At 39.2% G+C, this 26,155-nt stretch overlaps 1 protein-coding gene across 2 annotated transcripts in view; it reads left to right on the plus strand.

Moving 5' to 3' along the window:
- The window catches only part of LOC105684532, a 66,212-nt gene that overhangs the window by 15,271 nt on the left and 24,786 nt on the right, over window positions 1–26,155 (plus strand). The window contains exons 1-3 of one of the 2 annotated variants that reach the window (XM_020851488.2): window positions 15,304–15,336; window positions 20,098–20,151; window positions 23,275–23,443. In XM_020851488.2, the coding sequence (XP_020707147.2) occupies window positions 15,319–15,336; window positions 20,098–20,151; window positions 23,275–23,443 (241 nt within the window). In that variant the 5' untranslated portion in view covers window positions 15,304–15,318. Of the gene's footprint in view, window positions 1–15,303; window positions 15,337–20,097; window positions 20,152–23,274; window positions 23,444–26,155 lie in introns of those variants that run through there. The other variant, XM_048655388.1, reaches the window with a different exon arrangement.

Consider the following 26,155-nt stretch of genomic DNA (forward strand, 5'->3'; position numbering starts at 1 on the left):
TTCTTTGAACGTAATCACCAAAATAGCTCGTATCATATACTCTCCGTGGATCGCACAAAGCAATTTTCAAACGCGAACAAAGATCCCGTCTCACGTTATACGTATATTCCGACACTCGACGAAGCGAACTTTTCTTTCCCATCTGATTATCGTTGGAAAAAATTGACGAATTTTCCATCCGCTATTTGTAGAATCTATCTCACTCGGTTTTTTTTTTTTTTTTTGTTTTTTTTTTCTCTTACTTTTTTCCTTCCCTCCCTTTGTTCTCCATTTTTGAAGAATGGGGAAAAAAAAAAATGAGGAAAAACGGTGCAGTTAACGAAGCCAAACAATTGACGTAGGTATAAACACGCCCCAACTTCCGGCTCCGTTTTTTACTTCCCGTCAACAAAACGTAACTTGAAACCTCGCTCGCTCGCTCCTCAGCCAAGAACTTCAACCCTTTCTCTCTAAGCTATAAATATTTCACATATAATTTTATCGTGCACCGGAAAAACTTGGAAAATTTTTTTTTTTTTAAAATAAGTCCAATTCTTTCGACTCCTTTTTATTACGTTACATTTAACTGTATGATCATCGTTCGTCGGCATCTATTCCCGACCGACTTCAGAAGCACTTCCTTCCTGTCGCTGATTTTTCTTCGTGCCAAACGCGGCGTTACACCGACCGTCGCATTTGCGAGTCGTCAAACCCCTTAACGATGCAGTTATCTTCAATTTGTCTCGAGTAGTTGGTCCGAATTGGGAATCGTCGTTAGGTACTTCGACCCTCCGGCCTCAGCTTCCCCGTCGCCCTCTCCTTATGGCTGCACACGCCTATTTTTCGCCCCCCTCCCCCGAAATCGGGACTCCGCATTATTTTTTTTTGCTAATCTCTCGTCTGATATCCTTGAAAAGTTTTGCTTTTTTTCTCCACCCCCGCACGAATCGGAGAACGTTTTTCGAGTATTTTTTGTACGATTTTTGTTTCATTTATTCGAATTTGAATTTATTTTCGAAATTGGAATTTCAGCGATTTTTCGAAGCGGTCATAGAACGTAATTTGTACACTGGTGTATACCTTGTCGCGGTTCCGTCGTCACACGCGTTACCTTATTACCGCTCTCGACCACGTCGCGCAAGGTATGACGTACTCGTGGATGTGGTCTCATCGTCGTTTGCACGGTGTAAAATAACCCTGGAGTATAACCTCAGTCATTCCTTCGGCTTGGTCTAATTGGCTCTCTCTAGCTTCACCGAAACCCTGACAGCGGGACGTCGACCTCGTACACTTTTACCTTCCGAAAAAATATTTTTTCGATGCTAAAACGAAAATGTCCGGTCGGAATAAATTCTGTTAAAAAAGTCTCGGAGGATAAAGAAATGGGAATCGAATTCTTGATGATTCTCATTTTTCCCCGATATGTGATTCCTATCCACCTATTAGTTTTCTTATTTTTTTTGTGAAATTAATTTTTCGTGTCGTACTTTTTCGCCGATGCGTCTGTACGGGTCCAAGAGCGTAACGCACGTGGTTTAGGGAGCAGAATTTAGAAAGTTTCGAGGAAGCTGGAAAACACGGAGTTCAAGGTTCCTCCTCGTCCCGTGTACGGAGTGGACGACGTTCGTTTAGTCGCGTGAGACTTTTATATCACTATTTTTATATCGTCGAGAAAGAAACGGTGAACTTGCTGCGTATCTCGATTCGAATGAGAAAATAAATGAGGAGATGTAGAAGGCAGAAGAAGAAGAAGAAGAAGAAGAATAAGAATAATAAGAGCGAGTAGAAGCAAATTTCCAAATAAGGTTACCGATTGCGCACACATCTCGTGCACACGTATAACGTTCACCGGTATATCCACGTACCACCACGTAGGTCGAATGATTTGTGTGCAACGTGACCGTGAGCCTCGGGTAGTCTTACGTTTCTCATACTACTGTATATCAACAAATATTACGTACGCAAAGAATAACCTTCGTCCTTATTAATCCGCCTATAGGTTTATCAATCTCGCACACGTTGTCCATTTTTTACGACTCGTTAGCTTCCTCGCTCCTCGAGAGAATCGTTATAGTCGTACGCGTGTGTAGAGCTCTTCCGGTTCTTCGAAGATTTTCGTAGTTTAAAAATTTATCAAGAAATATCGAAGGATCTGCGAAATTAATTGGTTTTAGCCTGACCGTTTCTTCTCCTCCGTTTCGAACTCGAACGTCACGGTATTATGGAGAAACCCTTTTAGCGTAAAAGCTCGTTATTCCCAAGCGGATGTGGTGGTCTTGGTATGTATGAATTTTTCAAAAGAGCGCACCATCTGGCCCCCGCGGGTGAATGAGACGACGATCATGTTTTATCTCGTAATCGATAAAAAAAACTATAGCGTACTAATATAACGAGGAACTCTAAAACGATCGTGCGTCTTCCCATCGACGTATTTTCCTTATATCATATCGTACGTTATCTTTCAAACGTGTACACGTGGTGATAAAAAAAAAACATTTTGCTCTCGATAGCGCACGTGATACACGTTTTGCAATTTCATATCCTCCCTGCAGTACGACAACAAACGAATAGAGATAATTATTTCGTGCAACCACCGCCGCGCCGGTGCAGGACGTTATGCCAGTGGAATGAGATAATGGAAATCGACAGACCCCATCCACGGCTCTTTATCGCAACTACATTTCAACTATCAGCCGGGTAGGCTGGATAGCTTCCCGGACATTGCAGTTAATTGTTGGATCTCGCGATCCCCCCCCCCCCCCCCCCCCCTCTCGTGACACCCACGTTATTACGTTTGAACGTGCATAACCGCCTCCTATGAGATCGTACCACCAGGTTCGACGTTGCATCCTGTTTGTGAATCTATCCCGCGATGCTCCCCAACTATCAACGTGCATTCTTTTTCCTCTTTCTCTTCTTCCCGCGTTGCGGATGGTCCGCCGCCTTCACTCGCGCGTCGCAATCCACGTTGCACGTCCACCAAAATGATCTCGAACTTATTTTCTTTCCCCGAAATTTAGCCGGCTTCGATTTCTTTCTTTTTTACTCGAATTGCTCGCCCTACGGAGGCGCGCAAAATTTGCACACGAAAATTCTGGGGGTTTTGGTCCGACTTTCGCCTATTTTTGCCCCGAGGCGTGTTACGGAATTGATCGGGAGTCGGGTCAGATACATTTATGCAGCGTGTCATAGACGCATGTATAAATAGATCGAGAGTAGTTTACTGTATCGGAGTATACGATGTGCCGGACAACTACTCGAAAGTGTCTCTACGAATCGTGAGCAGGCAAAGGTCGCTCGAATGATCAACCCACCGATGATATGTGGGGTAATTTATGAATCGGAATATGTGTTTCATCGTGCATAATTTCGTTCTAGAGATTTTTTCCTTTTTTTTTTCTCCAAACTTTCACTTTCGTTGGACGCATAGAATAATGTAATTTCACTTTATTTTTTTCGGTCTGAAAAATGTCGAACGTCGCAGGATTTTTTATGTTTTTTTTTCTTTCTTTATTTTCCCTTCGAAGTGTACGGCGCAGGGGCGAGGAATTTATCGTTCAGTTTCGCGAATGAACAAAGCGAAGGATATAAACTTATCTGCAACACCCGTGTCAACTCGATTTACTCCGGAGGTATTATACACACGCAATAATGGCGACGTTAATTTGCATGTCCACTTTCTAAGTAGTTTGGTGGAAAACGCGTTTCAACTTTCTTGATATGGAGTAGAGAAACTGGGACGCTTTTGTCCGTCCAATTTTTTGTCTTTATGAACAACCGTTGTTCCTATTTTTCTTGCCTCCTCTTCCGTGAAACCGAAGCCTCTTGAAATCCTAAATTCAAATCAATGGCGATCAGAAAATCGTCATCTCGAAATCGCGGTTAAACGAAATACCCTTTATCCGACCGAGTTATCCCCATTTGTTCGCGATTTTTGGCATAAATTTGAGGATATCTCGAAGGGAAAAAATCGGAGCTCAATTTGGACAACGGATTCGTGTTCCTGAGGTCAAAATATGTTAGAAAAGTGCCATACGATCAATTTTAAAAAATAAAAATTTTTGGCCAAAATTTGAGATTTTTCCAAGGGGTACCCCTTACGATTTTTTCAAATTTTGGCCAAAATTTTTTATTTTTTAAAATTGATCGCATGGCACTTTTCTTATGTATTTTGACCTCAGGAACACGAATCCGTTGTCCAAATTGAGCTACGATTTTTTCCCTTCGAGATATCTCCATTTTTATGGTAAAAAATGCGAAAAAATGGGGATAACTCGGTCATTTCTGCAGAAAGATCAATTTTTCTTCCAGATTCGGATTCCTGAGCTCAAATTACATTAAGATAGACTAAAAAATCAATTTTTTATTTTTGACCCCAAAAAGTTGAAAATTGGCGATAACTCGATTAATTCTAGAGATAGATCAATTTTTCTTTTAGATTCAGATTCCTGAGATCAAAATACGTAAGAAAAGCATATTAAACCTAATAAAAAGAATGATTTATTTTTTGCTCAAAAATCGAATTTTTTTTTGGTTCTTCAAGAGTAATCTCACATATAATCAGCTCAGGAATCGAAATCTAAAAGCCAAAATCATCCACTTATGCAATCGATTGAGTAATTAATCAAGTGGGGTACTTCCAGCAATAAAATTTTTGTTTTGATCGATTTTTTTATTTCCATAGAGAGAAAAGACAAATTACTTTTACGCAGCCAAATATTTCTTATACGTCACAATAACGTTCACCGCGCGAGATGTGATCTCAGATCAGATGATAAATTTTTAGAGCACAAAGTGAAAGTTCCTCTTTTATTGTATCTAAACCGTACGGATAATACATACATACGCGCTATACACGCGATAAAGTCTAAATTCCATCCGAAAATTATTGGATAGGATTGGATAAACTAGATTTGAACGAAAATCCGTATAATTTTTGTGCGATTAATTTAATTCTTGTCTTTCACCGACTACGGGAAGAACAAATGACACAAATATAATGCCTTCAAAATGCGATTTCTTTTTCATAGATATATCATCACAGTACTTGACTTATGATTTTACATATGCATTTATACTTTTATAAGTAGTTTCTTGCATAAAGTACAATGATAAACGTAGGCTGAACATTAACCTACATCCTTCGTCACGCAACGTAAGTTTTCCTTTTTATTTTACGTACAGGTAATTCTTCCTATTATAAACGTAGGTACTATATAATTAATAATAATTTTATCATTATCTCTACATATCTAACACCAGCAACGGTCAAAAACGAAAAAAAAAAAAAAAAAAATTCTCTCCATTTTCGATCACGCGGATAATGAAAAATCTCTTCGTCCGGCTACCGCGTCTTATCTCTTGCGAAAAATGAAGTAGAGAAATAAAAAAAAAAAAATCGGTGATAATAAAGCTCTTTGAGTCTGCGACCTGACGTCGTCTTATAGCTGCAGGTTTTTAAGGCGCAACGTAACGCCTGGCCAAGGTATATTAGGAGGTTTCATCAAAAGCTTCTTGAAATAAAAAAGAACGTATGAAAAGTGTTAGTGAATCGCATTGAAAGACTTTCCACGTATACCGTAAGGTAGATACTTGTAAATTCATGTATCTCTGGACGAAAACGAGGGTGGAGAAGGGAATGTCCGAAAATTGAAATATTTTTCATGCTCGATTTTCTCTTTTAAAAAAAAAAAATATCTAAAAACAAAAAAATTCAAACGAATCAAAGTAACTACGTTACACGGTATAGTTGCAACGTAACGCGTGTTCACTTGTACGTTATAGTTTCGTCGTACGTACATTCGAGCATACAATTATAATTAATTGATTAATTACCAACGGACATAACGTTGATTAATATTCAACAGTTATATTTACGCTTACACCTATTCTACTTTTTCACATAGGAGTATACGTGTAATTGGCGCGCGCGCGCGTAAAATGTTAATTGTTTTTAATTAAGAAAAATCGACGACACGCTATAGGAGGCATTATTTATTACCTACCCGTTAATTCTGGATGACGAGAGAAAAAAATTTCAACGAGGAACTCCTCGGCTCTCGTCTGACATAATCGTCGCACGTGTATAACTGCATATCATACTGCGAGAATTGAAATAGGAGAAGAAAAAGAGCCTCGCTCTACGCCGGAACTCGATCAAATCGATCACAGCTGATTCGTGTTTAAAAACTGATCTCGTACGGAGACGCGTGGGCGTGAACCCGAACCCGATTAGTTCCATGCGCGGGTTATAGATTATACACCTGAAGTTCTGCATAATACATGACTCGCAATATATACCGTACATATGTATACCGAGATATGGCGAAGATCGGTCAGCTGGTAATGAGGGCGGTATGTATATTACCCTCATAGGTATATAGGTATACTCGAGGATCGGAGGCACGCATCTCGTATTCCGTAAGGGTATATAAAAGTCGAAGGTAAATGATTATACCTAACTTCGTATACGCGAACATTTGTCAGTCGGACGGCCCAGTCGGCGCTCTTATAAGGTCGATATACAATGTGATAAACCTACCGAAGCTTGAAACCCTGTTATTCGCGGATGACATTCTGACTGAATTTTTTTTCTCGTTCGTTTCTCGTAATTCGCTTATAATTTGAGCAAATTGCAAAAAAAAAGATGAAGAGAAACGAATAGGTGACTGTACAACAGCCTCAGTGTTTCGGCGTGGTACAGGTACATATAATTTGAAATAGAGAAAATAGGAGGAAATGAGAAACAGAAAAATTCAAAGTAAAAGGAAGAAAGTAAGGCGGTTCAATATCGTTGATCCTTTGCAAGGTGAAAAGAACCGTTCGTTTTCCGATAATACATGTACATACAATACCTACAGTCTGATGTATCCTTTCGCCAGCGAGCTTTGAAATTTCGAGAAAATTTACGCAAAGGTTCAATAAGAATATTTCACTTTGTTTTACATGCCAAATAGTTGGCGAAGTCTTCGACGATTGATCTTCGACGTCTCCGAATACCTATTCGCGGCTTTTTTTCACGGTCTCGCGAATTTTATATCTACACAAATTTCTAACTCTTGAACGAAATACCGATCGCTCCGCAGACGCCTCATTATCGTTGCCATTTTTGTTTGTTTCTTTCTCTTTGGTTTTTTTTTATAAAGAAAAAAAAAGTAAAGCAAGAGCAAACTGCATCTGAGAATCACGTGAATGGGTATTCAATGATAATAGTTCGTCTGGTGTACACCGACCTCCTCGTTAGATAGAATATCAGCTCTCATAGCCCTCGAGTCTCGATTCCGATAATTTTCCGGCTTCGTATAATGTGGAAACATTTTTTTTCTCTCTCTCTCTTTCTTTCTTTACGGTGCCTCGAATATCGATTATTCTCAGGACTCGAGTCCTCGGAACCTTTCGGCGAGTACCTACCTAGTTTGTCTCTGCATAGGTGGGTAGGTGTATACCGCATAGTCCACGCTTGGAGGCATATCTATCGTTGTCGGGTCGTTGGACTTTTCACGTGTCGCATGTGTCGCCGTTTTATACCTACATGTATTCACGTCGGTTTTTTTTCTGTCGTCAACGACAACGATTGAAATCTCTCGAGTATCTAAATGAAAATTCTAGTTCGAATTACGAGTTACATGTGTAACGCATTAAAAAGAAAAATTATTTTTTTTTTATTCTACAATCGGTGTCTTCAGATTTCTAACGCTTCTTCGGTATCAAACCGATTATTTTATCTCCTTGCAAGACGTGACTATAGTCGTGTTACGTTCGCAAAGTCAGTGGCACGTAAGTATATATACGTTCGAATATGTACTTACTTACATATATATATATGTGCAGGGAAAAGTTTTGGCCTTCCATCGGACCGTGAAAAAATCATTAATAAAGACCTTGACTAATCGCACGCGACTGGTTTCAGGCATTTTATTACGGCGGACGTTCGTACATCTTATACCCAAGTCGAAATTTAGGCGATCGGAATCGTGGAATGTCGAATATATCATCGCACTCGAATCTGATGCATTTCGTCGGAAGAGGCGTGCAGCTTCCGTCGTAGGATCCACGCTCTTCCGATTATAATAATCGATATTCCTCTCGATTGTCGCCATTAAAATTGGAAAGCGATTTTATTTTACGTCCTTCCCTCGTACACGTGCAGGTCAAATAGACACGGATCGTTACGCGGTATCGAAGGTACGCCTAATGACACTTACAAATTTCAATCCAACGCGAAGTTTGATTTTCCGTTTCTTTAAAAGAAAATAAACTGCGCTCAATTGTTATCGGTGAAAATCGTGACCGGATCAGGCAATAAGCGAGGGAGTTTTTGGGTGCTCAGTTGCGTGTTCGTGTTTTATTTTCTTTTGAAATTTTATTCCGTTCACGCGACACGTATACGCCGTGATGAGAAAGAGGTTGAGAAGTCGGGCGGGCGGGGGGCGGGCCGGGTTAAAGTGTCTAAGCTGAGCCTCCGGAGACTCATTTCTAAAATTGCCTCGATGTAAGTTTAACCCGCCAGAGAGCGAGTGGACGAAATTTCTAAACGAAAACGTCTGCGGGCCCGAAAGTCCCCGCTCCCTCTGAACCCTCCCCCCTAAAATATTCAACTTACTTCTAATATTCATACCCCGGTTGCACCGCGAAGAAAAAAAATAGAGAAAAAAAAACAAGGAAAATGGATGGAGAGTATCTCGACGTGATTATACGAAAATATATTTTCGGATGATTTTTCAGATGCGGGTAACAATATTATCACGGTGCACGATGTACGGTGGTCTTACGTTAATTGCGTGTAATCCTTTATCCGTCGATCTTTACGTGTATTATGGTCGAACGCCTATTATATCCAATCATCTGCAAAGTTTATGGACGATCTTTAGCGACGTGGTTTATAAATCGTGACCGATGTCGGTGGGAATTCAGCCCGAGATCTCCTCTCATAACGCCCTGGCGAAGCTATTTCTGTGTGGCAACCTGATGGTTAAGGTGGCGCGGCCAGCGCTATTCCTCTAGATACGTATATATGCGAGCGTACGCCGCCTCTGTTATTCACGTTTCGCGATAAATAAAAGTCTTGCGCCAAAATGTAAGTCCAGCGCTGCTTATATCACGGCGCGGGATATGTGCAGCCGGGGCTCCTACGTCCTCGCGAATAATTTATTCGAGAAAAATATGCGCTCTACTCGCGTCTGAATTACGAATGCTTCGTGCGACCTACGGAGGCGTTTTTCCGATTTGAAATTATCGAAATTTGATCGGAGTTTTCGTTTTTCGCGAAATGTGATTTTTTTCATTTCGAAATAGGAAAGAAACGTGATTATTCGGAAGCAATTATAACGAAGCAATTAGCCGTACGCGATATTTTCCGTAATCAACGCGAAATTGAACGGAAGACGTTCTACTGGAGGACCGGAAGTCCTCGTGATTCGGGTCCGCAGCAGTTCACCAAATTGATGGATTCGATAATAATAATGTCCCCTCCTACGGTTCACCTGTTTTCAAAATAGAATGATATATCGCAGGTGTGCAGCGATGAGATCCGGTAAACGTTCGCGAACTGCAACGCCTGCAGACGAAACAGATTTCAATTATATACGAATGCATACCATATGCAGGTTATTTTGCATCCCCAACGACGAACTTCATCCCCGGCGAAATTCACTTACAAGAAATGCAAATCCGCATTTCAAGTGTAACGAACTAGCGAATGAAATCCCGTGGCCAATTTTTCGCTTCTCGGCGCAGAAAAATTCAGATATATCTGTGAAAATAGGCGATCGTTTTGGAGGATACTTCATTTTCGACCCAAAAATCTGAAAAATCCAAACAACATCGTCCGAAAGACGAATAGCAAAAACCAACGTGCCTCCCGCGGTCCATAGAAACATGATAACGATACGATCGGTCCCTAAGTCGTCAAATATCCGAAGTGATCGTCGCGTTGTTAAACGTCCGCGTTACTCGATTAAACTACACCCAACTAACGAAAGTCCCTCAAACAATTGACGCGATTGTTTATACGCACGGACACACGTACCGCCGAGTATACATACCTACTTACACCGATCGAGACCACTTGTAACTTAAACTAATGAAACCATTATTCTATCAGTGTAATACAACCTGCATATAATAAATAATGAATGACTGGGTGGCTTACTTTATCCGTAATGATATTTAATTTTATAAATTTACGCTCCACCGTTAAATCATCCATCTACACGTACGGATACACGTACCACGTACGATGTACGTACTTGTAACACACAGCTGTTTCGTAGGAGGCGTCAGCGTGTAATATATACCTACCGCACTTCTGCACCGTAGAAATTAATTACTGCAGCGGTCACGTGACGTTGAAAAAGAGAGCCCCCGCCCCTTCATGTGCAAGTGACTCGATCGTATGATAATTGTCCGAAAGACGAACGGTTACCGTGTCTCGTACATACGTCTCACGTTGTACGCTCGCGAATTTTTAAGGTACGGTCAATTTTTGTTGTTTCCTCATTTCGTGGTTCGCTATGTAACACGAGCGGGGGGACAGTTATACGCGGGGTAACGTCCGTTATAAGGTGATCGTCGTTCTCAATTCTTGATATGAGTCACGAAACTCTCCTAAACTCGCGTATATAAATGTATACTTACGTGCTCTTCTTTTAGTGGTGACTGTCACTTCTGAGTTCGCAGTTTCGACTCTCGGATTTATATAGGCTATTTATAAGTGAAGAAAACAGAATGCTGAATTAGTCACTTTCGCAGTCTCGGAGTCTGAATGAAAACGAACCGGACGATTCGTCATAAAACGCTGAAATATTATTGCTGAAGGGGTTGGAATATGATATCGAAAGATGTAACACAGTCGGACTTTTGTTTCACCTATACCGTCGCGCGAAAACCTTCGCCGTTCTAATCGAGGATTCTAATCAACCCGGTCATTCGATTCAACGCCGCGGGGGGATCGTCTTAGCTCTGAAACGGTTTGCGACGAATTTTTATCGAGCGCCGACCTTTTTACGACTCGAAATTGATTTTTATTCGCGCTCACGATTGAATCAAACGTACGCCAACCCTTCCGTGGGAAATATTCGCGTACACAAAACAAACGAACAAACGTTTTATTAGCCGATGCCGTTGCCGCAGCCCTTCAAGTGCTTTTGATGGGCGTCAATCAATCCCATTAGATCGAGCACGTCAAACGGTATAATCCATTTTGTAACGTAGGTACAGCATCTGAAAATGAAAGAAAAAAACAATAGTCCGGCCCACCACTCTCTTCCTCTCCCTCTTTCATCTCTTCTTCGACTCGAATCTCAAACTTTCGAAATCGGACGGTATATAATCTAGTTATTCCATTGAACGAAGGAGAAAGAATAAATGGGAGAATTAAAAAATGATCTTTATCTCGGCAGCGTGTTCCGTTTGTAACGTATATGAAAAGTAATTTGAAAAGTTCAGAGCCTGTTAGTTTCAGTCGTCGTAACAGTTCCTCGTTAGTGGGATACCTACGTGTTCAAGTTCAGAAACTTCCCTTATGTTAGTACGGTGCCTACCTACGTACCCTCCTACCTATCTTTTACCTCCTGGCCAACGTTTCACCACCCGCGCTCTATGCACTTCCGTTTAAACTCAGTTCGCGAGACTTTGGAAGCCCAGCGGACCTCTTGAAATAAGTTGAAAGATTGCCAACAACTTTTTCGAAACTCCAGCCATAGCTGCAGCGGCGCGGCGGTCTCACCGCGGGCTAAACCCCTCGAGGAAATAAGTTACCAATATTTGTAATAGATATATCATTAGATGACAAAGTTCCGAGCCGTGCGTGTGGGTACCTACATTTTATTCGTCATCATTCGCTCGTCCTTTTTTCTTCTTCATTCTTTTTTTTTTATCAATTATGTATAGGAAGAGAAATTCTATTTGATATCGTCGAATAATCGAGAATCATTTTTCTGAGAGTGTATCGCATCGACAAATTATAGTCAATCAACGATGTGGTTTCACCATTAAAACAAAAAAAAAAAAAAAGAAAACAAAATGAAACGAAAAAAACTGGAACGCATTGCGTATGTATATGTATAACTGAGGCAAAATATATGTACGAATAGCATATTATCACCGCGCACTCTTAGGAACACCGAGGCGACTTTCTCTGTGTACTTACTCCCTTATTTCTAAATATAGTAGGCGCTCTATTTTAGTCGGATATATCCAGTTACGTTTTTATCTTCTATTCTCATTCGGGTCGCGTTGTTGCATCTATCGACGAAACTTATACGGGGTCATCGTGTCGTGGTTATTTCATACAAGTAACTCACAAAATCGGTTAGGAATATAAGAAATTATTCCCTTTCGTTGTCCTTTTTCTATTTTACCTTTGTTTTCCGCTTATCCTAGTTCGTCCTAATGTGGTTCGTATCTACAAAATTACAAATAAATTTATAATAATTCGAACGGTCGTACGTAACGTATACACACGGATCCGATCTTATTTAATTTAATTCTGTGTTTTCTCTGCCGTGGGAATATGAACTTATGAGAATTTGTTGTTTCAAATACACTTTAAAGTGCATGAACATATTCCGCAAACCAAAGTCGATGCACTTCATGTTTATGTATATATACATATACATACGACGTACGTACATAGGTAGGATATATACGCGGTGTGTCGCATGCAGAAGAATTGCACTCCTCGTGTTCTTCCTCTGTAAAAGAAAAAGTAGGGAAATAAAGTAAAAACAACGTCAACGTACCGTTATTCTTTATTTCTTTTCTTTTCTTCGTTTGTTATTTTTATTTTACAACTGAAAATTACGATCCACATCCCATACCCGTATACGTACGTACCTACGTACAACGTATGGTAAAGTTGCCTAACAATTAACTTTGCCTATATATAATGTTCTACTTGAAATTACATACAACGTATACATACAATGCGTGTTTAATGTAATCGAGAGTATAATTGTTGTATATCGACAGCGTCGACTGCAAAATAACTATAAGAACGCTTGTAATGAAAACATTTTTATGCGTTCACCTGTACATTTACGCGTGTACGTTGTGGGAAAGTGAAACCTTCCACCACTTTCAATTATATTCATCTACTACAATGATTTCTGCAAGTGTCTCTCTAGTATACATATACATATATTCAACGGTTTTACGTTCGATGAAAAATTATAAATACATATGTGACACATGTGTATTGCATGGTCCGCATTCGATGGAATCGATTGAATGGAAAATTTTCATATAATCGGGCGTAACAAATTTCTCACATTTTCTTTTTTTCACTGTACATTTTTATGAAAATAGACGTGACAAATCGTTTCACGCTGAATGATAATATATATATAACGGAGAAAAATGAAGTGGATCGATGGAGGGATGAGAACGTAAATTTTTATCGTCAAAATTGACGGATCGATGAAAAATTAAGTGAAAAAGTAATCGTCTGTTGTGCAGTAATCGTAAATCCCCTTCGATCCCGTTGTAGCAATTTTCAATGCTGTCCTTCAGGACTGTGTTATTATCCGGGTTCCGATCAAGATTGTTGGAAATTCCTGCGAGGCACAGTAGGGCTGATCGGTTTTACCGATGTCTCAATTCCATCGACATTCAACAACTCCGCTCCGCCATTCCGTTCGTTCGTTCGAAATCAAATTGTCAATTCGCACGTACGCGTCGCTATATATAATCTGGGAAACGATCTTTCAACGTGATTCCCTCCCGCTGCGCCTAATCTTCCTGATTTTTGATATCCCTCTCCTTCTTCTTCTTTTTTGTCCTTTTTTTTTTTCACCGTTCACTCTGTTGCCCATCGCCCAGTCCATCTGATCGATTAAAAACGTGGACGCGGTGCACGCTAGCGAAGTGAGGATATCACCGATCGTGATTTTTTCCCTTTTTCCTTTTTTTTCTTCTGAGTCGTTTAGTCTCTGGCTTATAACTATAAATTCTTCGTTAATTGTCAATCGCCGATTCGACAACGACGCGGTTACACAACCCCGTCGGATTTCGGGACCCGTGTACACGTCGCTCGTGAAATAAGTGGGATCCCCGTGTAAAAAATCAAGTTTTACACCTAATTTATGCGCGTCCCGAGCCAATCACCGTAGCATCTAACCGCGACTGTGCAACGAACGGCGCCACGATCGTTCGACGCCTTATTAAAAAATTAAGGAATTAAGTAATCGTAAACTCCATTAGTCATTCACGCGATCGTTAGAAAAGTCTCTTCCCAATTTCGGCAACGCGATACATAATTTACATCTGCATATAAATTAGTTACCGAAAACTTTCTTATACACAGATGATTCATTATCCTCGTTGTACCCAACGTTTCGTAGGCGTATAGGAGATTGTACGAGGTAAAACTTTGACAAAGTTCATTTTTTTTCACTTATTTAAAAAAATCTCCTCCGTTTTCTTTCCTCTCTCTACTCCTCCTTTTTTTTTTTTTTCCCCGTACGTCAACTCTTCGCTGCGACGTTTACAATACGTATATTATATACACGTACAGTGTACGTTGGTTATATACGGTTCTGTAACTTGATCCTGAGGCGATGTTAACAACCCTATAGATACGACTGACTCCGTGACATTTTCATGGATTGTATATCCTCTTATATTTTGCAAGCTTGTCCGTTCTTTCCATACGTACGTATGTACATCTGACGCGTAGTAAATTTCAAGAAGATCTATAGGAACGGGAAGTCTTTCGACGGTTAGAGAAGTGTCTCTTGTATAAGGTATACCCTACATGCGAGCACCGCCGCGCGGTGCACAACTTTTTTTACGTGCGATGAATTCCGTAAAATAAATTCGAACGTTGAGCGAACGTACGCAATCGACGGAGATTGTAATATACCCGAATGCAGCCTTCTAACATGGCCGCGACTCTCGAAATCCTCGGAAAATTGATCCGTCGATGCGGAAAATTTGAGGAATGTAAAAAATAAGGAGAGATATAGAATTATATAGGCGAAAAAGATCAGGCGACGAAAATGCGTCGAGTAAATAAATTTCACGGTGGTCGTAATTTCTTTTTAATCTCAATTTCTATGCCTGAAAATATAATCGTCGCAAAGTAAAAGCTAATTACTTGAACGTTGACCGCGTGTGTGTAGTACCTACAACGTACGGCGATGACCATGGGGCTCTACTTTATCGTATTATCTTCAGTTAAACGTGAACGGTGAACGTGGAAAGACCCTCTCTCCTGTTTCCTTGAATGAGTCAGTCGCGAGCTTATCTTCGTGTACGTATTATACGTTCGTTCGTAAAAAAAAAAAAAAATAAACAAATAAAAGGAAGAAAAATGCACGCGCGTGCAGTTCATTGCAGTTAATGGGTGTTCCACGTACGGTAATTATAACATACTAATTACGACACATACGAGTTATACTGTAATATCGAGCGAATGAAAAAATGCGATTCTTTTTTCCGCGGCCCACGTGAGTCCCTTCGAGGAGATAAATAAAACGTTTCGAGCCGCGACGTGTGCGACGGGAAAACGTGGGGAAGGAAAGAAAAATGAGAAAAATAATTAAAACCGAGTAGAGAAGTGGAAATGGAAAATTGAAAGAAAAAAACGGAGATTTTTAACCGTTGAAAATATTCTCAACTGGGCTAGCTATTTTCAGTATTTAAGCACAAAGAAATATCGGAACAATGATTCCGGAGACTTGCGTTGTATAGGGATAAGTTTCGGTTCGTCTCTCGAGCTGCAGTTATTATTTTTTTTTCCCTCTTATTTTCCGTCGATGTTTTTGTTTACATTTCATTTTGCTTCTTTTTTCCATTCCGGCAGAGACTAAGAAAGCTATACGGATGACGCTGTAAACTCGTTGTCTCTTTTTCGTTCTATTACAAACTAGAGTGAAAAAAAAATAAAAATAAAAAGAAGCGTCTGCTCTTGTTTCTCATTTCTCTATAGTTTTTGCCGACGTATAATAATTTTCTCTCGGCCCAAATTCTTTTTTCTTTCTTTCTTTTTTTATTTCCCTCTGTCCTTCTCTTTCCTTTCTCTTCTGTCACTCCCGGAACAAATAATCATACGAAAAATTGCGCCCGGAAACCACTTGCGAAATATACGTACAACGATATGCACATACATACTCCTATGTACGGACCACTGCAGCTTCTAATTTCACGTGCAGACGGCGATTATTCCCTCTCCGCCCATAAACACACGCGCCGCTGTGAGGCTGAAGAGGAAAAATAAAATAGAAGTCAGGAATTTTCCTATCTGTTCTATTCTCCCCGCTTTTCTTCTGCTTTAAAATTTAACGCTAATTGCAATCAACGAATTAAATAGCGGTTGCAGGATTATTAACGATAACGGCTACAAGAATATAATGTTATACAGGTATAGGATGTACGGTGAATTTGATTGTGCGGTCTGCAATTATATATGTTATGCAACGATCGATAATATCAATTTGCGAGCAATTAATTCACTGGAGTGTCAGTTAGTTCAATGTAATTTATTTACCAATATCTACATTTCCTTATTTAATTTCACAACAAATCCAAGTATGTACCTATCGGATGATCGTCAGACGCGCGTTGCGTAAAGTCGAAGCCGTATAGTCGCGGCGCGCATTCCTCGCAGGTACCTAATTTATCCCAGGAATGTGTGTTTTTCTAACGTACGATCGACTCCACATACGTGGCGTGAAAAACTTTGAAACGACCGAAGAAAAATGAACGAAGACTGGAAAATATCGACAAGCTTTATTATCCACGTCGTTTTTGATGCACTCGACGACGCAGTTCTCCGTATGCCGATTTGCGTCAAGCTCCTCAAAATGGCCGCACGCTTCGAACGTGCAGTTTACGGGTACATAGATAGCATGCAAAAGGGAGTTCATCTTAATTTCCAGACCAGCTCCACCCGTCTGCACACCGACGAACGTACGTACGTTCTATCGTTCTAACGCGGTTGTCTAATTCTGGATACAATTTTCACCCACTATATTGTTTCACACAAATGAATGTCACGTGTCGGACATACGGGTACCAGCAGCAGCAACTGGTATCCGTGCAGTCGACGATCGTGAGCGTCGCGACGCCAGGCGTCAACGTTATCGTCTTTTCTTTTCCTTTGAGTCCAACATATGAATCGCATCCTATAAGTTCGTTGCTCAAAGTGCCGTGTACACCGAAAAACACTTTCTTTGTGCTTTCTAGAGGTTTCGTGCATTTTAAAACGTGAATTCAACGAGGATTGAAAATGATTTTTTTTTCTGTTCCCCATTTTTGATCATTCTTATTTCCCAGTTCATTCAGTTTCTGATAACTGCAATGCGGTACGTTTTCCCGCGAGTTGATTGAAAATGTCGAAGAAAAGGTGGCTCCGTTGGTTCGGAACGCCGATCGTTGAAAGGGTTCCTGTGCATCACACCGCATTTCTGGAAAACTTTTGCAACGTTTTTTTATCACTCCTTTTTTTTTTCTATTAACCCCCCTCGAAAACAGATTCGTTATAGTTTCTCCTCCGACTATACGCGAGTGCACGTATATAGGTATTACTGCAATCGTATTTACCGATTCCGCTATCTAAACCTTGAGAGCTAAGTTGGAACGGATAAGAGAATCGCGTGGGACGCTAAGTTAACCGGTTTGTAATAAAATGGAAAAAGGAAAACTAGAAAAAGGAACTCGAAGCTCTTCAAACTTCTCCCGGTAATATTTCCTGGTCTATTTTAAACCCGATGGCTAACGAAGTTAAAATCGTCGTTGACGAGGCTCGCGGTTGTTGGGCGTATATAGACCTATATATGTATATCGAATCGCATTCCACGGCAGATAACATTATGTACGTTCCTGGAGATATCTTATACCTATACGCGAACGTATTATACTACACGTGGGCATTCCGAAAACCTTTGACACTCGCCGCTACGCACCTTCCCGATATTACCTGACATTGATTTAGCTCAGAAGCCCCAGATTTCCGGAGACCTGTGACACAACGTACACCGAAAGATAAGCCCGCGTATAGAATATCCTTGATTTGTTAGATAAAATTGCGGTGACTAGCTCACCATTTCTCTTCTTCGTTTTTTTTTTTTTTCTTTCTCACTGAAATAAATCACACAATTTCTTTTCGGTTCGTTTGAGAGGAAAAAAAAAAAAAGTTTCGAAGAGTAATTGAAAATAATCGTCTGATTAGGTATTCTATTTCCCTTCGATTCGGCAGCCATCGAAACAGAGGCAAGGTCATTTTTGTATGATGTATGTAGTTGGATGAGAAACGTTCACATATGTTTGCGCACGTCATATATAAAGTATGTAGAATCCGACAATATTGCGGAAGGACGTTTAGATATCCGTCTTTGAAAAACACCTTATATACGCTTATGGAAATTTGAGATTCTCTTTTATATATCCATGCTATGGAAAACGCGAATTTGAACGAAACATTTTTCTCATATACCTGCTCATACGAATCGTGGAAAAATCATTCTTTGTTATATTTTCTCAATGTAATAAGGAGCGCGACCTTGCAGCGAATTACGCGTACAGGTGCCTACTGCCGCTGTTTTATTGCGAATTGCAGGTACCTCTGTCACATACACGTACCTACCCACGTAGAAAATTCTCGAGTGCGTGAACCTTGCCACGTGTGCGTATACGGGTAGGTATACGCGCACACAAAAATATATATATTGTACGTGTGTAAATAAAACCCGTTCGATCGCTCACGTATACTTATATAGGTATACAGGTGTGCGTGCGTGTGTGTACATTCGCGAAAAGTCATATGTACAACAGATGCGATGTAGGTACCACGGGCGTCTGGTGCATATTGTACTTATCACTCGTGTATGCGTTGTACGTGCATTTATCGATGAACAAAAACGAAATCCTGCTTATTACGCACTTTGTCTCAACATTGAACTGCAGCAGCAGCAGCAGCAGCGGCGGCTGTGGCCGGAGTTCGTTCAATCCTCGTGTAATTGCGGCGCATTCGCTAGCTGGTATGATATTAACGGTGCAACAAATGCAGCGCGAAACTGCAGCGCCAGGAAAATTGCCTTTCGCGTTCGGTAGACCAAATAGAAAGATGAAAAAGAAAAATATGATCCGAACGTTGAAAATAAGTTCCTTTCGTTTCTGTAATCCGTGTAATGTAGTTCTCGCTTTTTCGACAAATTTTTCGACAAATAAAATAAAAACGAAAATCAGAATCCCCGTGCAACGAAGTACGTAAGGTATAGATGTACGTAACTGTATCTGAAAAATTCAACCACTGTCAATTTTGAAACTGAAATCTGACTCCGTCGCGACGTGGATTGGAAAAGAACCGCGGAAACTCGATGAAAACTTATACGCGGGCCAAGAATAGCGTAAAATGTACATATGTGTACATGGGGGATGTATAGATATACGTGAACATAACCGATCTTTCGTAATTTGATATATTTCATTTCTCCACTCTTCCGTTGGCAAACTGTCCTTTATTTTATCCCGTACGCGGTGTATATATATTCCACTAATTGAGTAAACGTAACATTACCCCGTACGGAATGTTGAAAGAAAAAAAGTAAAAAATTCATCAACCTATTTTGTTTTTTCTTTTTCATTTAATTTTTTCTGTTTCTTGGACACCGTTGGTTAATTTTCACCGATGAAAACCGTTCCATTAACACGAGACAATTTATAAATAACCGCACAGTTGTGTGTGTGTGTGTACGTAACAGAGAAGGAAGAAAGAGATCACTCGCGTGCATATACGTACGGTATAAAGTACATAAAAATTGACGCCACGCCCGTGCAGTGTCTCGTTCTATTTATACGCATATACTTTTCATCTCGTTCTCGAACGCGCATACAGGAAACATTTAGGCGCGTGCGTTTTAAAAATATACTATACGTGTACGTATAGCGACGTCGAAGAAGTAATGAGAAAAAATGAGAAAACAAAATAAAAAAAAAAAACTAACTATTACGAACACTCGACGATGAACAATCGACACGTACTGTACCGCAAATTGAAATTTCTCGTATGGTCGTTATGTACATAACGTTTTTTTTTTTTTTTTTCTCTAATTTATCAGCTAATAAAATTGTTAATTATCGACGGTGCGATTCACGTTCGTGTTTGTTTTCTGATTACAGATTTTTGGAACACGAGTACACGAACCTCACTTGAAATGCCGCTCGATCAGTAAAGTGAGTAAATAGAATTTTTTCTTTCCATATTTTTTTTTTCTTTTTATCAAAGATCTGATCGATTCGATTTTCATTTATATTTCAATATGAACACAACGCCTAATCCCCGCCCGTATAGGTATGTGGATTAACTGTAGCGATATTCTAATTCAACTAATTGATTAATTTTTTTTAATTATCGTGTATTGTTTTTTTTTTCTACAAATGTTTTACGGTTTAATATTGGCAGGTATTATAACCAGGATTTGTTCCCTAAACGAATTTGCAAAGTTCGTTATAACGTAGCTAGTGTTTTAAACGCCCATAAAACTCTACCGCATTAATACCTGCAGCATCGGCGTTAATGTTCAAGTTCGCGAGCGCTGATGTATAAATTTTGTTTAATTAGAGAAAGAAAAAAAAAAAAACAAAGAAAAAATATCAAACAGTTCCAGTTTCATTAATATCCGTTAAAGTCATAAATTTAACACCTACGGTTACACGTATCTCGGTGATACACTAAAATTAAACGGAAATTTAATAAAAAAAATTTGATTCCAACGCGTTAGTCGAGCGTTGTTATATCTATATAACTAAGTTTTTACAGGTATATTTAACGAGTACAATGATCTCTTTATAATTAATACAGTTAAGTACACGAATGTGATTAATTTTTTCTTTCTTCATTCCAGTTTTTTTTATTCACTTTATTATTACTATCATTAATTTTTTTACCTTTTGTCATGGGTATACTCGTGTAGTTAAACGGACGTCTGATGACCTTGCGAGTATACACTGCAGTAATAACCACGATTAATTATTATACGCTGATGAGCGGTAGGATTGAAAAAAAAAAAAAGAAAGAAAAAAAACCTGTCCAAATTAACCGAGCTTAATTAATCTTCTAGCTAGGTACCGAATAATTTATTCAGGGCCAATTGTTTCTTTTTTTTTTTGCATCGCCGTACGGTTAAACCGTTTCTTCCAATTTCATTTCGTCATTTTTTACTTTGAAATTTTTTTACCAAAATTTTTTTTTTTTTTACCGCCATTAAGTTACATGTACTCAATCAACATGCCTCGGTACGATACTTACCGTCAGGCTAAACGCTCATCAGTCCCAAAATGTACACAGTTTACCTTATAAGTTTTTTTCCTTTATTAAAAACTTCGTATAGCTCAATCGCGTATAGCGTAGGTGCAGTTTACGAGTAAAAAGAATAAAATTGAAAATTGAATAACTAGATGCATAGATGCACGTATACATGTATATACTACCTTATGTACTAATATCTGTAAATATTCGTATGTGTGGTACACATATATAAATTTATATGTATAATAATTGCATTATTTTACGCATCAAGAAACGTTCGTTCTTCCTTATATGTATACGCATCCGTGATATTGACGTATACCTATATGTACGTACCTTGCTACAAGTGTAGTATTATATTAATTAAAAAAAAATTAGTCGGCTCTATTTTAAATTATATATATACATATATATCTATATATACCGTAATTAAGTCATGAATATTTTACTACGTCGTTTATAATTGTATGTACTTACACAGAGTACACAGGTATATCATACATATGTATTATACCTAATTGATTATTTCCATGTATACATAACTATCAACCCTTGCGCAGATAACGAGATGAAATTATATCCGCTTCTTGTAGCGCGCGGCGCATCGGAATAAAAAAGAAAAAGGAAAAAAAACGAAACGAATCTCGAATCACGCTGTAATTAAATGCTGAATATTCGCTCCTCGATGTATACCGTTGACCCAGGTCGGTGGTGCGTTGCTTGTTTACGTACAAAGTCGAGGTAGGTCACGAGGTTTGCGGTCTCGGGTCTGCTTGTTTACCGTCGTCGTTATCGTTATGGGTTATTATTGTTTGAGTTTTCCGTCAATTCCGAGTGTACGAGCCGTTGAAGAGGATCGGAAGGGTAGCTAGTCTGCATTATTTCGTGCGCTTTCCCGAGTCCCCCGAGTCTCTGTACCCACACATACACATTGGTACACGGGCATATACGTATACGCATACATGTACGCATGTACCGGTACATACTACAGGTACATCGAATTAGCCAGCTGTTGCAAGGTCAGGGTTGAAAGCTGCTGCTGCTGCTGCTGCTGCTGCTGTTTCCGAGGGTGGAATCGATGCACAGGACCGTTTCCATGGTAACCTTCTCGTGACCCATTATTATATACCTATGTATATACAATATAACCATATACATAAACGTATAGATATGTGTGTGTACGAGGTATACAGACGTACTTTCCCATCGAGTTAATGGCCCGCCATCTGATCCACTTAACTTGCAATCAGCTGACGTGACGTTATTATTTGGAAAATATATACACCCGTATTTATACAACACTTATATAGATTATTATTGTTGTTATTATTGTTATTATCACCGCGACGTTGATTGCAAAGCAAAGCAAAAAAAAAATGCATCGAATACAGGTAGATCGAGTAAGAATTTTTCTTCAATTCGCGATGCATTTTTCATTATTCTCTTCTCGTTTTATCCGTACCCTGTAATGTTATGTATAGCTAAATCTTATATACTTCGTGTGTACGTATATATCTGCGTCTCTATAGAATCGTGATTTGAAAGGTTATACAGATAACTTATGTTGAACTTCCGAAATTTATAAATAGATACGATATCCTACTGCAGCCGGAGACTTCCTGTCGGCACATAACACTATGCATACGTACATTTATAAATATTTTAATTATCGTATTTTAATTTTCTAAATTTTCAACGCAATCTCGTTTACGAAATTTTTAAATCCAGGTAACGGAAAAATTGTTGACAAACAAAACAAACAATCAGTTATGTCTCCTTATATGTGTAATCAGACATCGATCCGCCGGCACTCCCTTCAGGTTATAACCTTATCCATCCATCTGCGTATCATACCCTTCACGTGACGCATCAAAAGTATGGAGAAGAGTATATTTAGTGTACCTAGTGGGTATATAAGTACTTTAGATATTACCTCGTTCAGCGAAGGACTATTTCATTTATTATCCAGATACATCATAATTATACATTATGATACCCATATAGGCGCGTATGTTAATTAAACGAATGTAATTCCCTGGATATTTCAGAATTTGAAGATGTCAGCCTCCGGTGGCGGAGGAGGGGGTGGGGGAGGAGGAGGGGTCGGAGGAGCTCTCAGTCTAATGGGTTGCGTAAGGGAGGCATCTCCACCCCCTCAGGATCCTGCCAATCTAGGAGAATTCTCCGTCACACCGAACATGGATATTCAACCGAAAGGTCAGTTCACCTATGTATCATGTATACTACCGATACACGTACTGTACCGCAAAATTATTAGCATTATTTTTTTCGAATTTATCCATACTCTTCGTTTTTTTTTTTTTTTAAAAACGAGACAGTGTGTAATAAACTCCGTACGGTGTGTGCGTTGTACACCCTTTACAACCGTACGGTGTATATTGTGGACCGGTATAAATTATCTACTTGCGCCCGGTTAAAACGAGATAATAAAATTACATCTCGTCCTGTGTGGTCCCCTTTCGATTCTTGAGACCCACCTACGACATTCCTAGTCGACGTACCGTGCATACCAGTATACGTATACTGGGTGACAAATGGGAAGTTGTCCAAAGTGATAATCGTTTAGAATTTTTTTTGGAACGAGTGAAAAGAATTCGTTGCATTATTCCCTGCAGCCGAATTTTGACGATTTTTTAAAAGGACATTTAATATCCGGAAAAAGTGTCGTTTTGGATATGTAAAAAATAAGGGAGAATTTGCGAACCCTGTATAGGAAATAAAAAATTGCAACGACCGAGTAAAGGAAAAAACGGTGTATAAAATATGTAAAAAAAAAGGAAAAGGAGAATGGCGTTTCTTCTAAAACATGTAAAAAGGCGAAGAATGAGTATACCCTGCACATAACTGTAAAGTATTAAGTGCAAAGTAAAGTCTACGTTTCTAACCTAATGTAAGACACGAGTACTACATAGGCATATATATCTGCGTATATATAAGCTCACCGGATATACCCGTGGGGTATCGAAATCTCATAAAATTCTTTCTCCTTTATTCCCGGCTTTTTCGGCCCGCGGCTTCCTTCGATTCCATTTTCGTGTGAACAAAGATATACGGAAATTCGCGAGGATTTTTATTCCACCGTATAGATATAAGGTTACGTTTGCGGTTCGGTGTATTATACTCCACCGTACTACGTAGGCACCTACCCCTTTTAGCCCGAAATATTTTGACCAATCCAACTCAATTATTCGATAATAAAAATTAAAAAACCAATAAATACTACGATATCCGTGAGGTAGATAAAAATCGTGTAATTATTCCTTCGAAAACCGCATGAGGATATGAATGGGAGCGGAAAAAATGAAAATCAAAAAGAATAAAAAAATCACTCTCTTGATGAACGTATGTGACATAAAATTTTACAAACATGCACTTACATGTAACTGTACATTTTTTTTTTTTTTCTCCATATTCACGGATAAAATATTTTATACCTGCATTCCCTAGAGTTTTTCCAATTCCCGCGGGCTTCGGATAAATAACGATTTTTTTTTACTTTCCTCGGTTTTTTTTTTTTTATCTTTGCACGGATTTCCGTTGCACCAATTCCCGAAGGCGTGGTTACGATGCATATATATATATCCTTCGCGTCTAGCGCCTACAGCAAAAGTCTAGACTACTTTTGATTGCGAGATACCTATATAGATAAATCTAGGCGATGCACTACTCACGTGTATTTGTCAATTTTTATATAACTCGCTGTGATATTCGATACGAAAAATGATATTTGTCTGACGTCAAGTTTTTCATTTATTAAATACCAGCTGACCGACGAAAATTGGTGGAAAATAGTACAGGTACATATATGTTAGAGGGTTTACGGAATCTGTAAGTTTGTTGTAATAAGTTTCACGGTAAAAAAATTGAAATTATTGAAATGCAGATTTGGCTGAAACGATATATAAGTAGGGGTACCAGATTATGACGATGGATAACCTTGAATGGCTTCCTAGTAAGTCAGACAAAGTCAACGTGGTCCTGGTGGCGGTTCACGGTTGTCCAGGTCACGTGCGAATAATTTCCGAATAAAAATAAAAAGAACAAAAACAAAAAAAAAAAAAAATAGAAAGAAAGAAACTCACCTGACGAACCGTGACAAAAAACTCACTCGCTTCGAAATCCTCACAAGCATCTCGACTGCGGAATATAAGAAAAAAGAAAGAAAAAAAAAAGTAAAATTGTCCGAAAAGAGAGAAACCAACGAATGAATAAATAATTTATTCAATCCGCGTATATATCGTTAAACATGCCGATATATTTTATGACACAAACGGCCTCTGGGTAAAGCGAATATCGCTCCGGGATGTCACCGCAGCCGCGACTATACAATATTTCATTACCGTATGTAGATACGTACGAATAAATATGTATCGCTTATATATCAACCATTTACGAGATTATGTTATGTACGGTATTAATTATCGTCATCGTCGAGTTAAGATATGTTGCTCGAGTCGCGTAAGGTGTCGCTTATAACGTTCTAGTATAACATTTTTACCTGCGCGCGAGAAGTAAATGGGGAAAAACTTATCCCATTGCACGTACGAACGTACGTACCTACCGTTCACGCATGAGCGCCGATGAAAAGGAGAGATAAGAGAGCAAAAAAGTGATGGAAATAAAAAAAAAGGATTGGGAAATAAAAATTTATAATATCTGCAGCTTTGAAATATAATCATGTACGTACGTAACTCATGCGACCGGTGACCGAGTCCTACGTACAGGGTGTTCGATTTCTAACGAAACTTGGAAGATGAAATTATTTTATTCTGTTTTCTGTACGATTTTCGATTTTTTATACAAGATCAAGATTTTCACCCTGTAGCTTGATCATAGAAAAATTTAATTCTGTATAAAACCGACGCACCGCGAATGGGAGAAAAAATTTTATGGGATGTGTACATAGGT

This window comes from Athalia rosae, chromosome 5 (genome assembly GCF_917208135.1).
Source record: "Athalia rosae chromosome 5, iyAthRosa1.1, whole genome shotgun sequence".
Taxonomy (NCBI): Eukaryota; Metazoa; Arthropoda; class Insecta; order Hymenoptera; family Athaliidae; genus Athalia; species Athalia rosae.